The following is a 19,636-nucleotide window of genomic DNA, read 5'->3' as shown; positions in this document are numbered from 1 at the left end:
TATTCTGTCTCTTTCTGAAATAGCAAAATTATCTGAGCACTCTTGCGTGTTCATTAGAAAAAATCACTTTGTAATATCAGTACAGTCATTTACGCACAATAAGAGCGTAAGTAATTCAATCACCTACCATTGTCAGCCCAGGGTCCGGTTCTATCAGAACCATCTCTCTATTTCAGATGACAATGGTTGTGATATTCAAAACCACCTTGTGTCAAAGAACCGCCCCGCAGTCCAGATGAGCTGAGCTGATGTGAGCGCGAGGCAGAGATACTGAATAGTTGATGAGACAATAGTTAGTTTGACAGAGGGGGAAGAATGGAAAGTCTGGAACTTATCTCCTTCTCATTTCTGGACCGAGCCAAAGGACTGTGATGAAAAATTACTCTGCGGCTGTGCATGTGCACACGTGAGAGAGAGGAAGCAAGAGAGCGAGCATGAAGACGATGAAGAAAAGTGGATGAAATAGTCAGCATAAAAGAAAGTCCAGAAATAAAGTTGTCAGAGAGGCATGGTGAGAGATGTAAGAGGTGCTTCGGTGATCACAGTGCTTAGTCAGGGCCTGGAAATGCAGCGTCTCACACCTAAGAATCACAGCCGCTTCAGCTGGAGAGGGTGGAAAAACCTACTGCTGCCGCAGTTGAACAGACGCTCGCTGCATGTCTACGGCAGTGAGATGGCTGTGGAGAAGGAGTGCTTTAGACAGAAAGAGGGAGGTGTGTTGGTCATCCATCCCTTCAGTCGTTTAAGGTACTGTAATCTGTCTTGGTGTATTTATTTAGTATTTTTGACAAATATATTTTACCTTATTTTATACCTATAATAAAAAAAAATTCTACAATATTAATACAAAAGGTAATACAATAATTAATTAAAATAAAATATGTTATAAGATAAAATAGAAAAATACTAATGCATTTTGAAAGGGACTGTCATGCAAAAATGCCATCTTTTAAAAATATGTCTGACTTGTGTCCTTATTTATGCAGGAGTTATTACATCATGTGTATGGTGGCCATAACATTTCTTAATCTAATTGGCATTCCAATGGAGATTGCCTTTCTGGATGGCAACAGTGGAGTAGGTTGGGAGGGTTTTAATGTGTTCTCGGACACTCTGTTCCTGATTGACGTGGGGCTTAACTTTCGAATGGGGATCATTACTGACAACAGTGAGGTAAGGATCAGTTTGAGACATCACAAATATAATATTGCTTAAACTTGTCCAATTAATGTATCTGTATATTACACAGGGAGCCATTCTGGATTTGAAAAGCATTCGACAACAGTATTTAAAAAGCTGGTTTATACCTGATGTGGTGGCAGCATTCCCAGTTGGTTACATACTACTTATTGCGGTAATGTGCCCTTTTCTGCTGAATCTTTTGGCTGTATTGAAATTACAAAGCTCCAAATGGAAAAAAAATGTTTTGTGCCATTGTCATGACAGGACCTACAATACCACAGTGACTCTCCCTCATCCAGAGCCAGCAAAATGATGCGCATCTTGATGTTTGTGAGAATCCTCAGTCTTGTTCGCCTGTTGCGTGTGTCAAGGCTTGTTAGGTTTTTCAATGAGGTGGAGAGAGTAAGTAATGAACTACTTGAATATGAAACTGTTCTTATATTAATGAAACAGCACACTAAATATCAGTTTTGTTATCATTCAGAAAAATTATTTGGATGATGCTTTTGATTTTTATATTGAATCTCTGCCCATATAGGTTTCAAATGCCAACTTGGAGGTGGTGAGGGTTTTCCTAAGAATCTTGTCGCTATTTATGATGATCTTCCTGCTTTGCCACTGGAACGGCTGTATTCAGTATTTTGTGCCTATGCTTGAGGAGTTTCCCTCAGACTGCTGGATTAGAAGAGAGAATCTAATGGTAAGAGCAGCATATTCACATAAACTGTATTCCTACATTTATGGAAATATCATCACATTTGAAAACTGTATTTGCAAAGCCTGGAAATGTAATGGAAATGAATAATATTTTAAACAGTCATGAAAACTAGATATGAGTATGACAGCTTACTTATATATTATTCTGAAGCTGAGCACTGTAACAATATTACAGCAATAATAATACTGAAACCCTCTTAGGTCATTTTTACTCCTATTAATATTTGTGTGACTCTTCTCTGTGATACTACGTTTAACCTATTATTGTTAATTTCACTTTTAGAAAAAAGTTCCAAAATGTACTAATATGTACCATATATGGTCTAATATGTACCTTTAAGTTACCAATATGAATCCTTTATTGGTAAATCAAATACAAAGTGTACCTTTTTTTAAAGTTTTTATTACAGAAAGTGTAATATTTGTTGTTTTATGGTGTCAATGTATAAAATATTGTATTAATGTCAATGCTTTGTCTTATGTAATTTGTCAGAATGCCACAGTGGGAGAGAAGTACTCTTTTGGAGTCTTTCGGGCCCTCTCTCATATGACTGCAATATCATATGGTTCCTCTGAAACACCCACAAGCAAGGAGTATACTTTTGATCAGCTGATTTAGTTAAATGTTCATTTTATACCCCAACAATCACAATGCACAACTGATACTTCTTTTAATACCTGATTATTGTTTTTTTTTTTTTTAGATGAGGTTGAGCTTTGGATTGTCATGACTAGCATTGTGTCTGGAGCCATCATGTACACGGTGATGGTCGCCAACACTGCTGCAATGATGACTGATGTGGACATAACAGCAAGAGCATACAAGAACAAGGTACAAGGGAAACAAATATATTACTAAAACAGCATATTAGATTTTGATTGAGGGTGTCATTCACATTTTCTGTTTTCTGTTCCCTTGTGTATTTGTTTGTACATAGATGAATCATATGGAAGATTATATGACTTTCATGAAGCTTCCCAAAGCCCTTCGTGTGCGCATCAACAACTTCTTTCAGGCTCGTTACGCAGGAAAATGGTATGATGAGAAGGATGTGCTGAAGTGGGTGTCTTCATCTCTCAGAGAGGTACTGCTCACTGTTGTGATAGATAGTCACAGAAATTGTTTAAAAGATGTTTGGCTCTTGTTTTTAACAGTAATGTAGTATTTTTACAGTTTAATGATTGTTTGTATGGTTTTGTTAGGAAATTCTGATGTCCATGTGCTCAGCCCATGTGAGAAAAGTCCCCTTTTTCCGGAACTGTGATGTAAACTTCATCAATGCCATTCTTCTGGAGCTGCAGTATGAGGTCTACCAGGAGGGTGACATCATCATCCGCCAGAACATTCCTGGTGACCGCATGTTCTTCATCGAGCACGGGCAGGTCCTTGAGGAGAATGAGTTTTTCCAGAGGGAAATATGTGATGGAGACTGCTTTGGAGGTGTGATATCGAGTCACGTTGCAATGTCAATGCAATGTCTGTTTAGCAGGGGTGGAATGGTACACAGATGTCATGGTTCTGTACGTACCTTGGTTCGGGGGTCGCAGTTCGATACAATTTCGGTAGAACAGGGAAAAAACATCTGCTATGCTCGGTTTCTTTTCATTTATTTTGAACAGACAGTAGTACAAATAAAATAAAAAAATTCCACCTAAAATATTAAATATTATTACATTGTTAAATATATATAATCTGCAGTACATATATATATAAAAGGAATAAATTCTTGAAATATATTTGGGGAAAAAACAGTGCGACAAATAACGTAGCCATATATGTTGAGTTTCACTTTATTTTTGTAACATGCTAAATTTGTTCACAGAAAGGAAATTCAAGTGGCAGAAAGTGACATCCTATTTGTTTTCTTTATTTTACAAAAGCACAATGTTTTGTTTTCATCGTGAGTGTACGCAAATAAAAGCAGACCTTTATACAGTAATGCATTATTAATAAGACAATAAGTGGTTAAAATTGATTCTGCTGGTATAAGAAAACAGTTGACATGATCGCGCTAATGCGCACAGCCACACACACACACACAAACACAACACACAGTTTAAACATTTCTAACTTGACAGCACAGTTAGTACTTTATCAAAATAAAAACCAGTGAACCAAAACATCAGTGCGCCCGCCTCTGATGGAAATGTTATGGAATATTTGGATTTGTGCCGTATGAGAGAGGTAGGATAAACGAGCACAAAGCTCAATTTCGCAAACGTGTGAGAGACACATTAAGAATCAGCACATGCATGGTCACTATCTAGTCTGCTTTGTTTTCAAGTGCGCAACTCACAGCATTCGCTGCTCTTCTGCTGGTGCTGGTTATCAAACAGCATTGCATTGCTGTGGATGCACCTTTTGGATTGAGGGTGAATCTCCTGTATTCGTTGTAAGACCCCATGCACCGAACCGAGATGTCCGTACCGTGACGGTTTGGTACAAATACATGTATCGTTCCACCCCTGTTTAGACTATATGTGTTGTTTGTGATGCTCATGTCTTGAATCTATTTATTAGTAAGCTGTGTTAAAGGGATAGTTCACCCCAAAATTCTGTCATTATTTACTCACCCTCAAGTTGTTTCAAACCTGTTTGAGTTTCTTTCTTCTGTTGAACACAAAAGAAGATATTTTGACGAATATGTGTAACGCATCATTTGACCATTGACTTTCATAGTATGGAAAGATACAAATCAAGTAAATGTCTGACAGAATTTTCATTTTTGGGTGAGCTATCCCTTTAAATGTCTCTCCTTCCCTTTTCCAGAGTCATGTCTCCTAACAAAAGGAAGGTGTTTGGCCACAGTACAAGCTTTGACTATCTGTCAGCTTTTTTCCTTGTCGGTGGACTCTTTTCATTCTGTTCTGAAGGACTATCCAGACATCAGGGGGGACCTGGAGACATTTCAACAGGATAAAGACATTTTGTTATGTTGAGAAAGTAAGTTTTAGTTTTATCCATGAGACAGTTTGAAGCACAACTTGATTTAAAGGTTTTACTGGAAACCAATATATCCATAAACCATACATCTTTTCTAGATTCTTTAATAATGGAAAGCCTTTATTTGAAAAAGAGATTTTGTTTCATTCTAAATTCTTTCTTCTTCTTTAGTTATTTACTAGTACTTTTGAATTATAAATGTATATATTCTTAAAAAAAATAAAAAAAAATAATTGAACTTACCCCAGGCTTTTGAATGTTAGTGTTTATTATATACACTTAAAAATTCTGCTATGGGGGGAATTTTTTTTTTTTTTTTATATAACACACTGCATAATAAAAATAATTAAGGATACAAGAGCTAAATGCATTTTTATTTCTATTTTGCATCTCTATTTTAATTGGTAGATGGCTATACTTGAATTAAACCCTCCTACAGCTTCCTAACCATGCACTTTGCCTGCTTTTGATTTGCCGGCTTTGTTTTACTTGAATCTTCCTCTGTATTGGCATAGATATCCAGATGTGGTTTTGGAATATTCTGTTCCAGTTGGTGGATGTGAGCTGAAGTATTCCCTTGTTCTTCAGTGTACAACAAGCTGAAGGAAAATGGACTTTGTATAGCAAAAAAGATATGACTTGGCAACCGCATTGGAATGGGATTCCTTTAAGAATACTGATAGGATGTTTTTAGACTGATTTGTAGGCCACCTTCTCCAGCTTCTCTACTCCCGCCCTTTTCAAGTGCCCACAGAAGGATAAGCATAACCCGTGCTCTTACGTCACATAACCATGCCTCTTTACGTTGTCCCCTGTCTTCATCTGAAGTATACAGAACAGCACACACTGGTGGCCTCCATTTTCCAGGAGAGGTCATTAATTTTATCTGACCAGGTCCTCATTGTACTGTAGGTTTCTATCAGAGAAGCTTTGTTTAAAACAGACAACATTTTTAATGTTTTGACAAATATGTTTGTGTTTTTCAAATAATGTGCTGAGTTCAATTTTATGTTAAATATGTCCCACAAAAGTCAGCAGATTATTTTCAGAAATCAGCACAAACAGTGAACAAATTATGTTGGGGCCCAGAAAAAACTTACCATAATTTACATTTTAAATATTGTATTTTGGGGGAAAGGGTAAAATTTGCTATTTCATAAAATGACCCAAAGGTTGTAGAGATAATTGTAGTTCATAGGTCAAACGTTTATAAAAGTCACATTTTAAAAAGATGTTAATAAAATATTCCTGAATAAACAGTGAAGTTTGTTCTTGTTTTTTCTTCTCAAAACTTTTTGTCAAGATCATGCTATTTGCTTTTTCATCTCTCAATACAAAAAATAAAATAATAAAATGCACTGTTCTTCTTTATTTTCAAGATTAATATGTGACCATGTTTAAATTAAGTCTATACTGTAAATCAACAGCGACAGGAGTTTGATAACGGTGTTTTCTGTCCATGAGTTAATTCCCATTCTCTGTAGTCCTTCAAAGAGAAAGTTTCATTAGTTTCATATATGATAATAATAATAATAATGATAATAATAATAATAATAAAAATAGTTAATTACATCAACATGCCACTTTTCTGCTTTTCTAGGCACTCAAAGCTCTTTACATTGTCAGGGGGTATCTCCTCATCCACCACGAGTGTTGATATACTGTATGTTGATAACTCTTGCAGATTGAGAGGAACAAATAGGCCAGACAAAGTTTAAGGAAACTTAAACACTGTCTCTACTCTGTCATGGGCATATAAAACATGCATTAATAAAAAAAACTTAAAAAATCTTTAAAACATAATGTTCAGTCCTTTAATTTGAACTCTATTTATCTATTTTATTTATTATTCAAGTTATTAAATTAAGGGGAACTTTTAGTTCATTTGGTTAATATAATCAGAAGCAATAGGAAATGTAGCCTAACTTAAAATAAATCTAAATGTGCTAAACATAGGGGCAAATAAAAGCAGCAGAAGCCTGTCTAAAGCCCCTTGAATTCTGCGACACTTTAAAGGATGAATTGAATTGTGCTATGTGCTTTTTAATGGGTAGGTAATAGGTAACCCAATAATAAATAATAAATAATAAGTACACAAAATCAATCAATCAATCAATCAATTACTGTAATTAAGCAGTTATTCAAAGAGAACTCTTTGCATTAATTGTTTGTATTTGGGTAATATTTTCAATAGAGTTTTTTAGACAGATTCCAAGGGTGAACATTTTCACTAAACACAGAGATCTGTTAATTACAAGGGCAAAAATAAATAAATATGCTGAAACCCTTTTTGTTTCGGAAACTTGCAAGACATAACTGCTTCGAAGTACGGTCAAGTACTGAAAGACCACCGAGCACTAAACGACTGCACTGAACGACAGGGGGCAGTAATGAACCCAACGGTGTTTGGGTTTCCGTCAAGTCCAACGAGTCAGACAAAACGAACCCGGATGTGCCGCGAAATTTGAAAGAAGAGGTCAGAGATATTTGTCGTTGTCTGAATCTTATTTATAAAACCACACTTAATTTCTTAAGGTATTATGCTATTTTATGCTGAACCGAATGTGTTTAAGACAGTATCTTCATTGTTTGTGTTATTGTACGCGTTCCGTATAAGATGGACAGTCCAAAAGAGTTAACGTACAGTTGATTGTTTACATGGCTGTAGAAAAGAAGGATTACAAGTATTATGCTTGTATATTATTATGGTAATGTCTCATGTAATAATATAATATACCATTTTCTTATTATTACTAATTATTTACTGTTATTTCAGCTTGTAAAACAGGAGGGACGTTGAGAATGAATCCTTCAGAGCGTTTCTTTGCGAAGCTGCGGAAACTGACTGTTTATCTGGAGACTGAAAGCAACAATCTCCTTCATGCAAGTCAGAACCCTCAAGACGACGATGGTAACCTGCCAGGAAATATTTTATAGTCGCTAATTATAATGATCAGGTCATACGTATACATCTGTTGACTGGTGTATGTGATCTGTGTTATTCAGAGGATGAAGAGAATGGGGCTCAAGCTCTGTACCAGCTGCACTCTGAAGTCCGAGCATTGAAGGTTTGTGTATGTTTAGTTATGATTCATGATTTCACTCTATTTTTTAAATATGGGCTTCATTTAACACAAAATCATGTGCAGCGAGAAGTTCAAAATCAGGTGGCTACACATGATGGAGCAAGTACTGAACTGAGGAACTTTGTAAGACGATGCTTGGTGCTGAAGCAGAGAACCACAGAAGACATTGACAGGCTGAAGAAACACTATGAGACGTATGGCTACAGACCACGAACAGCAAGACAGGGAAATGCAGGTAAATGTTGATTACATTTGAGAATGTTAACATCCTGCTGCCTCTGCTTGGCTTTCGTATTTATAGTCTCTAATTGAAGATTTGCTAAGATTTATACTTTTTTCAGTGGAAAATGTTTTTTATTTGCTCACTATTTTAGAGATGAATGGTACAAAAAATGCAGAAAAATTGGATGCAGCAGATGAAAATGAAGCAATGGGACAAGGGATTTGTGAAGAGGCTCAGCAGCCTGAGACACCAGAGAAGATGCAACCACCTGTTGACCAGCTGCGGACCCCAAAGCTCTCCGATTTTGGCCTGTCTGCACTCCAGTTCCAAAGAGTGCTTGGTGAAGCAGAGCCACCCCACAGTGCTGCTCCTGTCCCAGCTGTGGCTCTGTCACCACCACCATTTGTCATGAACATGCATCCACCGCAGCCAAAGACGCCCAAGTGCTCTCTGCGTATGGAGGAGGATGCTCCGACCCCACGACTAGAGGACTTTGGCATCTCTGAGTACACCACCTGCTGGAACAATGACTTTACCATGGATTTGTTCAACAAAAAACCACCCAAGACCAGCAGGTATGCTGCTTACTATGTCTAGTGTGAATATCACATCACAAGCATGCTTTGCTTCAGAAAATACTAAATATGACACTTTCTAAACTTGCTTTGAATTTTTTTAATTTACACAATTTAGCCTAATAAGGTCAGTTTAATACAGCTTACACAAAACAACATTTTACATTTTCATCTTTAGGAGTAAGAGACTTTACTAATGAAATTTTGCGCTTAAAGTGAAGTTATATTATTTGGAAATGCATTAATTAAAATCAATGCATTAAAAGATCTCCACATTAAAAAAAAAGACTGCTTTTATTTGATCAAGGATACAATGAAAACAGTAATGTTGTGAATTATGTTTAATTTATTTATTAATTTATCCCTGTTTATGGCAAAGCTGAATTTTCTGCATGGATTTTTCTAGTCTACAGTGTCACATGATCTTTCAGAAATCATTCAAATATACTGTTTTGGTGTTCAAAAAACATTTCTTCTTCAGAACTTTTGTAACATTATAAATGTTTTACTGTCAATTTAATGCATGCTTGCTGTTTAATTTGTATTTTTAACACATAATATGTGTGTTGGGTCTTTCACAGTGAAAGAACAGGGAACGGTCAGATACCCTCTCATGCTTTCCCCACTTTGTCTTTTGGGCCTAACAAAGGTGTTGTCAACGGTAAATAATATTGAGTGTTGTTTCTTAATATTATGAAAAGTTATCGACCTGTTTGGAGTTTTAAATAATTGTTTCTTAGCAGTATAGTTCCTGTAATCCTGAATGTGTGGTTACATTTGTGCGTTAACGATATGTTACAAAAAATGCATTCTAGTTTTTTTTTTTTTTTTCCTTTTGTGTTTAAATATTCCAGAGAGTCTGGAATCCCCAGAGCCACCTGTGTTCTGCACCCCAGGATTTAAGATTGAGAAACACCGCCTCCCATCATCTCCACCAATGAAAGGAATGAATGACCTTGATTCTCCTCCTCGCCCTAATAACTGCCCTTCTACACCAGAGCTCCCTGCATTTGAAACTCCTTTTGTCAGCAAGCTTATAAAAAAGGTATGATGCACTCGTTAACTCATTACTTTAGTCACTAACGTGTAAAAATCTACCACAATAGACATGACTAGTATAACATTAAACCATAATCACATATAATATCATTAAAAATGTGTAATGGTTTCTCATTCACTGCGATTACTGTTTCAAAGAATGACAGACAGGAAGAAAGCGGTAGACACAGGGCTTCAAAGGAGGGCAGCTTTCCCTTAGCAGATCTCTCCAATACAAACAGAGCTCCTTCATTTGATGCTCCAGAGATGCCAAAACTGCATCGTTATGAGGATGAGGCCATACCCGAGATGCCATCTCTGCAGTCCCTTCTTGGGAGATCTATTGCTTTCGTAAGTAATCATATTTTGATCTTTTAATCATTAAAATTGTATTATACCTTAGATTTTATGCTAAATCTTATAAACAAAAATGGTGAATAGTTTTATTTATTGACATGCACTTGACATTTGCCCTTCCTTTAACTCTGAATAGAAAACTGCATCTAGTGATGCTTCTGGGATGAAGATGGGGACAGATCACTTGTTAGACCTGAAGCAGACCCCCGTCCCAATGCATGAAAACCAGGATTGGTGCCTTACAACTCCAAAGGTCAGAGTGAAGTTCCCTGCAGAGGCATGCACCCCGGAGATGCCCGATATAAGTTCAGTCACTCAGGATATTTTAAAAGTGAGTCACTACCTTGTAATGCTGAAATAGCAATATAGCAAATTATTGCTTATGTTAAAGAAAGAAAATAAGTTTTTTTTTTTCTCTCCCTCTTTTAGCTTGTGACTCAGTGCAAGTCTTCAGGACTTACTACTGAATCTTAGCTGATACCCATGAAGCCTGGCTTTCAAAAAGTGGAACCAAGAGGAGAACAGCAGATCGTAGTCAAAGTGATTTCACTGAATTATATCTGATTGTAAGAGCAAACACTTTTAAGGACAATTTAAAACATTTGAAAATAATAATAAAGAACTTGTAAAATAATGCCATTGATGGTTATGCAAATGGTACGGATTACTCAAATGAGTTTGAAAAATATAGGTAATTCTGTTGAAGTTTAGTTAATGCCTATTAAGTCAGTTTATGAATGTTTACACAAGACAAGATACTGAAAAAAACATTTATTCAACATTTTATGGGAATCATGGTAACAGGACTAAAACTAAAAAGGTAGACCTGGTATAAAACCCCATGAAGAACAAAATATATGACAAAGAATATCTATATAACCTCCAATCCTCAAGATATGCTCCATCCTGCTGCTGGAGATTAACCTTCCTGCAGAGTTTAGTTCAGGCTTAAACTTCGAACCAGCTAATCAAACCAAATTTAGGTTTGCCTGAAAAACACTGGAAGGGTTTGAACTAAACTCTACAGGAAAGCAGATTTCCAGACAGACGTTCACCCTATTTGTTTAAATCCAGGCAAATCTGGTTTTAGTAGGGTCTCATGCGTCCTTGGATAGGTGGTGCACGGTTAGGCGGAGTGATGGCGATGTCAAGGTAATCTCCGATCTGAAAGCGTTGAGACTGAAGCGTCATGGAGTCATCGGCACCTTTGCGTCCTGAAACCGTATTACCAATCTCTTTAACCCTACAACAAAATCAGATGGGTTATTCAAAACGAATCAAAACTGACTGAGCTAGAACAAAACACCTTCTGTATAGATTACCTGTACATTTGTCGTTTAGGGTCTGGGTAAACTATTGCAAACCCAAAATGTGTGCCTTTCTTTCGAGCTTCCGGATAAACTTCCTTCACCAGGCTTGTCAGTTCCTTCAAAGTAGCATCCATCCTGTATCCAAAGCAGATACAACTCAGGATCTTGCAGTTCATTTCATCTTTAATGCAATGCAAAGTTTATACCTACCAGGTGTAAATCTGGAGCTCGCTAGATGGTACATTCCCCCGGGCAAATTCGTCCATGCGATGATGCCTTCCGTTGTTGGTGGTGAACACTCGGAGAAGAAGTGGGCATGTCTGCGGGAAACATGCAGAATTTAATAACGCGGGCGAATATGTACACGTCTTCAATATTGATATTGCAGACAATGTGAAATGCGTTCGCTGTATGCGTCTTTTATATAACGTTATCAGGGAGTTAGATTAATACGTTTTATACTAAACGTTTCTACTATTATATACTGCAAACTTATATTAATGATTTAAGATTTGTATACTAAATATACTAAACATTTTATTACCAAAGAGCTGTATTATAATAAGTTGTATACTTAATTTTTTTTACCAGTTACATTTTCATATTAGCTTAGCATTACAAGACGCATCGTTTGTGCAGACTATGTGCTCAAATGAGGAACAAACGTACTGGGAAAAACAAACCTTTTCTCTGTCTACTGGCTTTTCTGGCTCTTTTTTGATTTCCTCTTGTGTGACCCTTGATTCTACAGCCATTTGATCCAATTTTGTTATAAAACAAGAGATGAATCGTTGTTCACGACGCCTGTTAATGAGCGATCGCGGCGCGATGAAATGATGTCACCACTGTAGGGAGCCAATCACAGCCGACCGATGATGGCCAGTGAAATGACGACACATCCGCGTCGCCTACACTACCCCCACCGCCATTTTGGGAGTCAGATTGTAAATATTACTAGGGAAGAAAAGCAAATACATCCACAAATTCGGTGGCCTTAATATGGTTCACACATGCGTAGTGGCCGGTTGTCGGAACAGGAGGACTCCTGGGACCACACTGTCCTTCTACAGGTTTCCTCGCGACCCGGAGCGGAAGCAGCGCTGGATCTCTGCCGTGAATCGTGAAGGCTGGGTGCCAAACGAGGGCAGTAGACTCTGCAGCACACACTTTATTTCGGGTATGTGTACATCAGATATCATGGGAATCTTTTAAAAACAATGCTCATCTCTGGGTTGATTGTATGTATCTCTAGTAGAGCGGGGGAACGTTTTTGATGTTTGTAACGCACCTTTCTGATGTACATAACGGGGCTGAAAGCCAGAAAGGGTTTCCTTTTCTTTTTAATTTCATTGTTATCATACACTTTGGGTTTTGGATTAAATGTAAAATTACACAATGCTTATTTAGCTTTAACTTCAATTTTGGTTTTGCACACAAGGGTCACACGTCTGCAGTCAAAACAAAACGAAGACAAACATAACATTTTTAATGAAATGAATGTACTAATGAATTTGTTCCATATTTATTCTTTAATATTTAGTATTTTTATGGGATTTAATCGTACTTGACAGTATTCAATGTTCAGTATTTATAAGTCAATTTGGATAAAAGTGTCTACTAAATGTAATGTAAATGATGCACTGTTTATGTATTTAAAACATTAGGGGGAAAAATTAATAAGGGATCCTATTATACTTTTTCAACTTAAGTTAGTTTGTAATGTTGCTCTTTGAACATAAAAAAAGATCTGCAAAGCTATAAAGGTCAAAGTCCACTTCAAATTTAGAAATTTTATTTAACAAAAATCACTTTTCAAAAACTACAACGACTGACTTGTTTGGACTACAACGTATATTTTTACATTTTATATTACATTGTATATTTTCAGGGATTTGTGATATCTCAAAGATCGACGAATGGGACGAGACCTGGTTGAGCTGCTCTTAGAGAAGGCAGCGAGTGTTATCAATATGTTGGAGATACACAAGATTTCCCAATGCTGACAAACTTAGAGTGGTTCCAAACATCCAGGTTTAAATCGCGCTCAAATTGATTTGATTTTGACAATATTTACACTGAAGCTCGGAGGCGGCTATGGTTAGGGGCATGACATTTTCTAACCAGGCGACGAGCGCTGCCAATCACAACACACACTGGCCCAGCTTACCAGTCACAGCACATTTCCTATTTCAGAAGCTGGGCCTTCATTTGATACAAGAGCTATTCTATAAAGGTAAAACAGTAGCAAAACTCGAGAGCTTGTTGATCTGTTTTCAATGAATTTACTTAGCTTTTACAGGATTTTAAGACAATAGATTCATTAAGTCATTAAGGTATTATCTGGTAGATATTATCTTTCACATGTATTTCCCACTGCATATCTCTGTACCAGAGTTGCAACATAACTGTTGTTTTTGTAAAAATAATTGAAAACTTCTACATTGGGTAAAATTCCTATTTTGCTTGTCAGTAATGAACCTTTTTTAATACAACATTAAAAAAAATTAACTTATAAAAATCGATTGTTTGATCATATCTAAATGTACATTAAAAAGCAAAACCTAACAAAATAAGCAGTTATGACCAGCAATACTGTTTTGAGCTATGAGAGTAGAGCTTAAAGGGGGGGTGAAATGCTCGTTTTCACTCAATATCCTGTTAATCTTGAGTACCTATAGAGTAGTACTACATCCTTCAGAATCACGAGCTCCAGTAGGCTTTTGCGTTGAGAGCGTTTGGAAGTTGTGACATTACCGTGAGGAAAAAAAAACCATCATCCAAAACAAACCATGGCTAACAGTCAGATTCAGCCGTTTATTTATCATCCAGAATCAGATCCAGAGGCTGAAACTGAACGAGAGCAGCATCAGCAACGACTCGCTCCGAGCGGGGCTCGAACCCGGGTCTCCGACATGGGAGGCGGACGCACTAACAAAGAGGCAGAGATATTTAAAGCAGTTTTACTTACCACCTGCGGTTCCAACACACGATCGTGACCCTTTTTCGTTGAGATTGCATCATCCTTAAGAAATAAACGATAGGCAAATCCGTCGTCAAACTGGGCCTTGTTTGTAAAACAAGCATCTTCGAAATGCAGGTGTAACCCCTCTCTCTTGAGATCGGGGAGTGAGGTTTACCTGTACAGTGCTCTGCCGGCAGACGTGCCCTCAGGACCCATATAAGGAAATTCTGCTCCATCTAACGTCACACAGAGCCATATTTGAAAAAAACTTTCCTGAAACTTGTGACAAACCAGGAGGAGTATTTTGGGAACAAAAATACTCCTTCAAACGTACAACTTAATTTTTGAGACTTTGTCCATGTTTAGCATGGGAATCCAACTCTTTAACAGTGTAAAAAACTCAGTATGCATGAAATAGCATTTCACCCCCCCCCCCCCCCCCTTTAATACATTTATTTATTAAACATCTATATGTCCACCTAGTGGTTAAACAATGGCATTACATATGATTATTATCATTCTGGCCACTAAATGCCTCTAATTTGCCCATTTGCACTGGAATTTAAAAACATTTTCTCTATTTTAACCCTAAATACTACAGTAATTGTAATCTAAATAATAAGCATATTAGAACATTTTATATTTTAAATGGTCATTCATAGATCATAATTATTGCGCATATTATTTAGTAACAAAATCTCTCCAAATTAAAGCTGCAGTAGGTAAATTTTGATGCTCTAGCGGTTAATAAACAGAACTGCTTGCGTTTTGCAGAAGAACATCGTAGCCGGAACTACTTCTCTCTGTTTCTGTCCATGAAGAATCACAAAGGTACTGGGTTACTCCGCCGCGGTGCCCCCGAAGCAATCTAAAATAGTCCGAATATAAACACTTATTATAGGTGCACCCTGGTGATTCAGGACAAGCTAAAAACACGGTTTGGAAAATGGATTCATGGTGTACTCGCTTATTATATACATTTTGTAAATCTTGAACACAAAAAAAAGTTACGGACCGCAGCTCTGATTGGTTGTTTCTTACCGGGAGCAGATGAATTTCTGCAAATTGCAATAGGACCACTGGGAGGAGCCAGAGGAGCTTGATTTTTCACAGATTATCAGATTCTACTGTCAGGACATAATGACAGGTTTAACAAATATGTAAAAAATATATTTTTACAAAAGTTACCTACTGCAGCTTTAACTAAGCCGTAAAATGTAGTACAGTTATTTTATTAGTTAAAAGTTACACTTAAGGTGTTTGATCACATTTCACTGCCTAGGAGTATGAGAACATATTAATGCTGTTTCATTTCCCAGAATAAAATACTATTGTAAAGCATAGTTAGCGTAGTTATCCATGCACAATCAATGCACATTATGTGATAATAATTACTAGAAATCGCTGCAAAATATAGTGAAACTGCTGTCTGTCCCAATTAATCCAATACAAACATATTGACAGAGTGATTTGTTTGGAAGTATTGATAGCTCCATGAACCACATGACGGCGTGGCAGTGAGATCTAAGCATGTCTCAACTGTTTCTCAGCAGCTCTGGTACAGCAATATTACTCTGCAATATGCAATAGGATATACATGTGAAAGATGTTGCATTATTTGTCTACCAGATAATACCTGAATGACAAGATGAATGCAGAAAATATATGTTGTAAACATTTGTGTATGTAATTTATTTACACATTTGTAGCTATTAATGCGCAACTTCCAATTCAAAACACGGGTGTTTTGATCATTTTCTGTATGTGCAAATTGAAACATTCAGCTTTTCACATCAGAGCTGTGAGTTTAAATTTCTACTTACAAATACAAGATATTAATATGACAAGTTCTCACATGCAGATCAACAACCTCTCGAGTTTAGCTACTGATTTACCTCCATACTATTCCAGGCGATCATGCCAGGAGAGAGAGGTGTTGTAATAATGTAAAATATGTGAAAAATAATGTGTTTTTCTAACAACCTAGTATGAGAGCCTGTTCTAGCTCACCCACAAAACAAAATCAAGACTTTGTAAAAGCGCATAATAGGGCCCCTTTAATACAGAGTTTAACTTGAAATTGAGCAAAGGTGTTTAATTAAATCCAATACATGGATAGCAGATTGGTGCCCCCTGGTGGAAGAAATAAAGAAAATCATATGTAATACCACGATCTAACCACTAGATGACTGTATAAATATATAAAAGTCTTTGTATTCCTTAGATGCTTGTAAGAGTATTTCCGGATATGATTGCTTATATAATTATTATAATTATCTCAAAGATATACTTCATCGTGCCGACTGCTCTATATTTTTATGAATGTTTTTGACAGTAAAAATGGTGTTGGATTTTTTTTTTTTTTTTATAGAAGTAAATGTATTTTTTTTTCTGTTTACAGGAAAACAAGTAAAAAATCCTAGATCCCCAGACTATGTTCCTTCTGTTTTCACTTCAGCGCCACTGTCACCAAATATGAAGGAAGCAAGTTCCTGTGAAATGTATGATAAACAAGAGGCACAAGTGGAGGCAGCCAATGCTTTGCTCTTCTTGCAAGGACAAGGACGTTTCTTGGAGGACCATGGCCAGACTAGGAGTCAAGAAGAACCAGAAAGTGTTTCTTCTTCATTAAGCAGCTGTGATGAAGAGGATGATAAGACTGAAGATGATGTAGAAGAAGGAATCTCACTTACAAGTGTAAACCAAATGGGAAGCCCAGTCAAAAACATTCCCCCTGACTATGAGTCCAGTCTTGAGGCTCTTAAGAAAGAGAACATGGAGCTGAGGGAATCGATAGAAAAGATGTCTCTCACTGAGGCGTCATTCAGAAATGATCCAGAAAAGGTTCGCTTCTATACGGGACTGCCAAACTACTTTGTGTTTGAGACGGTCATGTTGCTTCTCATTCCACATATGAAAGGAGACAAAAATGCAAAACTTTCAAAATTCCAGCAACTGCTCTTGACATTAATGCGACTCAGGCTTGATCTTAAAAACCAAGACTTGGCCTATCGTTTTGGGGTCAAGGTGGCCACCGTGACCAGGACTGTCCATCGGATTATTAATATAATGTTCACCACCCTCGTGCCCACTGCTGTTTTTTGGCCATCCAGAGCGGAGCTCAGAAAAAACCTACCTGCAGCTTTACGTTGCACTTACCCAGACTGTGCAGTGATCATTGACTGCTTTAGGGTGTCTCTGGAAAAAGCTCTTAGTGTGGATGTGAATCAAGAGGTTGCATCTACAGCACTGACTGTGCCAGCTCAGGCCACGGTGAATGAGCTTAAATATGTGATAGGTGTTGCTCCTCAAGGTGTTGTCATGTTTGTCTCGAGGGGATCACCAGGTCACGTCAGTGACAAAAATCTTGTTGAAAGTTCAGGCCTCCTTTGTAAGGTATTGCCCGGTGATGTTGTGTTGGCTGAGCATAACTTTGACATTGAGGAATTGGTGGGGGCTCGCAAAGCCGAACTCAAAATCACTAGTAGAAATTGCTATGAAAATTGCCAGAGTGGACAGGATGGAGAAAATGTCTTACTGGTTGGCACACTTTCAGATATAGTGAATGTTCACAGGCATGTTGGGAAGGTAATAGACATGGTCAAGAGGAGATACTCTATGTTGACTGGACCAGTTGAGAGTCCCTTTACGGTCATAGACCGCACTTCCAATGTGAGCACTTTTGATAAGATAGTGCAGGTTGCTTGTGCCTTGAATAACCTGTGTATTTCTGCTGCACCCCTGGAATGAGCGCTCATATTTGCCACACTTTGCAACTTTTATTTGTACATTGGCTGAATGCACCTTTATTGTTTCCCTATTTTAGCGGAAGACTTATTGTTAAAAGAGGATATTAACCTTCTTAGAACATTTATGCAACCTAAGGACTAGTTTATACCAAACATATTCATCAGGCACAGTTCACTGGACAATCTAGTGTTTTTACAGAAGGAACTCCCTTAGTTTCTAGGCTGACTTTGTTGATGCTTCAGTTTGATAGAGACATTCCATCCATAGTTTAATTTTAATTTAGTATTGTCGAGAGTGAAGCGTGTATGCTGAGAATTTAAAATATTCAAGGCACTAAAGAAAGCATCTCTGTCGGAGACTGTTGTATTTTGACATTAGCTGCCCTTAAGTTCCAGTGCCTTTATCCTTGTGATGCCTATACTATTTTCTTTTTTTTTGCTTCTGTATAGATATATACTATATTTTTACATTAACCCAACAGTACTTTGTTCTTTACTTCTGATGTTGCCTTGTCACTTTACCGTGTAATGTGTAAGTCTCACAAAGTTACAGTTTGGTAATTTCATTGCTATGAGATCATTGTTGTGTTAAATCAACATTTAGTTATGTATACCATGATATATTCACTCTGAATTTTGACCATTGCACATGTTTCAGCACTGTATCCCTCATATCATTTAACTGTGTGTTCCATTTAACTATGTTATTGCTTAGGAAAGTGATGTTTATGTTGAATTTCCATTTCAATCATGTGTTCTATGTGAAAAGTTCACCAACACGACTGTAATCTAATGTAGCACTCTGTTGTATTTCATGTATGAAAATATCTCCATAAAAGTTGAGTACTTCTAATTGGAAATGGTATTTTGTTACTTTTCAGTGTCTTTATTCTTATAAATTTCTTATTTGTTCCATAAAAAACAAGACCTTCCAACATTCTGTACTCCATCTAAAACTATTCTAATATAATAATAACTATTCTACTTAATATATTATTTAAGAATTTCATATAAATTAATTTTATTTATACTTTTAGTGTGACAAAATATTTTGTCACATGCAGCAGTATTTAAAATAAAAGGATACACAAAAGGTATACGGTTTAACAATATTAGCATTATATATTCATATACATTTTGGCAGAAAATTCTGATGTGTATGTGTCATAAAGTTGATGAAACAATTCCTGCTTTATGATCATTCATCAGAACGTGTCAAATCTTGTAAGCAGAGTGTTGTGGCTGGTTTAATTATGTGATATTTTTGTGATTTCCATAAGAACTTGAGACTAAAATTATGGACTGATTAAAGGATGCTACAACCTGATTAATGAGGAGTCCACTGAAGAATCTAAAAAACAAGTCTATTTTAAAATAACAATAATAAGATTTATGAGTTCTGGTATCTATGCGAGCAACACAAGGCTACTACATAAATTCGCCAGTATTGTCCCTGTCCTGTGATAATATCTGTTTGGGATCAGAATCTCAGC

General features: G+C 36.8%; 4 protein-coding genes across 7 annotated transcripts; 3 read left to right on the top strand and 1 right to left on the bottom strand.

Annotated features, from left to right (window-relative positions):
• The first annotated feature begins 1,247 nt into the window (after positions 1-1,247).
• hcn5 (hyperpolarization activated cyclic nucleotide-gated potassium channel 5) lies at positions 1,248-6,102 on the top strand. Its single transcript, XM_052566351.1, has 8 exons — positions 1,248-1,354; positions 1,447-1,584; positions 1,721-1,882; positions 2,393-2,731; positions 2,838-2,984; positions 3,103-3,340; positions 4,670-4,843; positions 5,359-6,102. The coding sequence occupies exons 4-7, from the start codon at positions 2,627-2,629 to the stop codon at positions 4,837-4,839; spliced, it is 660 nt and encodes a 219-aa protein (XP_052422311.1). The 5' UTR covers positions 1,248-1,354; positions 1,447-1,584; positions 1,721-1,882; positions 2,393-2,626; the 3' UTR covers positions 4,840-4,843; positions 5,359-6,102.
• A 1,093-nt stretch (positions 6,103-7,195) lies between these two features.
• ska3 (spindle and kinetochore associated complex subunit 3) lies at positions 7,196-10,756 on the top strand. Of its 4 annotated transcripts, none has more exons than XM_052566234.1 (10): positions 7,196-7,319; positions 7,620-7,754; positions 7,850-7,911; positions 7,993-8,164; positions 8,304-8,727; positions 9,309-9,388; positions 9,582-9,772; positions 9,925-10,116; positions 10,259-10,453; positions 10,552-10,756. In XM_052566234.1, the coding sequence occupies exons 2-10, from the start codon at positions 7,646-7,648 to the stop codon at positions 10,594-10,596; spliced, it is 1,470 nt and encodes a 489-aa protein (XP_052422194.1). In that variant the 5' UTR covers positions 7,196-7,319; positions 7,620-7,645; the 3' UTR covers positions 10,597-10,756. The 4 variants fall into 4 exon arrangements, with proteins under 4 accessions (XP_052422194.1, XP_052422193.1, XP_052422195.1 ...); XM_052566233.1 differs by having other exon boundaries at positions 7,261-7,378; XM_052566235.1 differs by lacking the exon at positions 7,196-7,319 and adding an exon at positions 7,506-7,527.
• A 122-nt stretch (positions 10,757-10,878) lies between these two features.
• Positions 10,879-12,261, bottom strand: LOC127965421 (histone deacetylase complex subunit SAP18). Its single transcript, XM_052566236.1, has 4 exons — positions 12,116-12,261; positions 11,643-11,752; positions 11,445-11,567; positions 10,879-11,365 (listed from the first exon to the last, which is right to left on the bottom strand). Exons 1-4 carry the CDS (start codon positions 12,185-12,187, stop codon positions 11,209-11,211), a joined length of 462 nt encoding a protein of 153 aa, XP_052422196.1. The 5' UTR covers positions 12,188-12,261; the 3' UTR covers positions 10,879-11,208.
• Positions 12,262-12,431: 170 nt separating this feature from the next.
• On the top strand, positions 12,432-19,005 carry LOC127965419 (uncharacterized). The gene is made up of 2 exons (XM_052566231.1): positions 12,432-12,609; positions 16,796-19,005. The coding sequence occupies exons 1-2, from the start codon at positions 12,432-12,434 to the stop codon at positions 18,142-18,144; spliced, it is 1,527 nt and encodes a 508-aa protein (XP_052422191.1). The 3' UTR covers positions 18,145-19,005.
• Positions 19,006-19,636: the final 631 nt, after the last annotated feature.

The sequence above is a fragment of the Carassius gibelio genome, chromosome B9 (assembly GCF_023724105.1).
Source record: "Carassius gibelio isolate Cgi1373 ecotype wild population from Czech Republic chromosome B9, carGib1.2-hapl.c, whole genome shotgun sequence".
NCBI classification, from domain to species: Eukaryota; Metazoa; Chordata; class Actinopteri; order Cypriniformes; family Cyprinidae; genus Carassius; species Carassius gibelio.
The sequence above is the reverse complement of the archived record's forward strand: the minus strand, read 5'-3'. Positions and strand labels throughout refer to the sequence as shown.

What these genes read in the sequence shown, in the direction of transcription:
- hcn5 (XM_052566351.1), top strand. Translation starts at nt 2,627, where the DNA reads ATGACTAGCATTGTGTCTGGAGCCATCATGTACACGGTGATGGTCGCC. An exon ending in CAAGAGCATACAAGAACAAG is followed by an intron (nt 2,732 to 2,837) that starts GTACAAGGGAAA and finishes GTTTGTACATAG; the next exon opens with ATGAATCATATGGAAGATTA. An exon ending in TGTCTTCATCTCTCAGAGAG is followed by an intron (nt 2,985 to 3,102) that starts GTACTGCTCACT and finishes TGGTTTTGTTAG; the next exon opens with GAAATTCTGATGTCCATGTG.
- LOC127965421 (XM_052566236.1), bottom strand. Translation starts at nt 12,187, where the DNA reads ATGGCTGTAGAATCAAGGGTCACACAAGAGGAAATCAAAAAAGAGCCA. An exon ending in GAGCTCCAGATTTACACCTG is followed by an intron (nt 11,568 to 11,642) that starts GTAGGTATAAAC and finishes CTTTGGATACAG; the next exon opens with GATGGATGCTACTTTGAAGG. An exon ending in CCTAAACGACAAATGTACAG is followed by an intron (nt 11,366 to 11,444) that starts GTAATCTATACA and finishes ATTTTGTTGTAG; the next exon opens with GGTTAAAGAGATTGGTAATA.
- LOC127965419 (XM_052566231.1), top strand. Translation starts at nt 12,432, where the DNA reads ATGGTTCACACATGCGTAGTGGCCGGTTGTCGGAACAGGAGGACTCCT. An exon ending in CAGCACACACTTTATTTCGG is followed by an intron (nt 12,610 to 16,795) that starts GTATGTGTACAT and finishes TTCTGTTTACAG; the next exon opens with GAAAACAAGTAAAAAATCCT.
- ska3 (XM_052566232.1), top strand. An exon ending in GAACCCTCAAGACGACGATG is followed by an intron (nt 7,755 to 7,849) that starts GTAACCTGCCAG and finishes TGTGTTATTCAG; the next exon opens with AGGATGAAGAGAATGGGGCT. An exon ending in TTGGGAGATCTATTGCTTTC is followed by an intron (nt 10,117 to 10,258) that starts GTAAGTAATCAT and finishes AACTCTGAATAG; the next exon opens with AAAACTGCATCTAGTGATGC.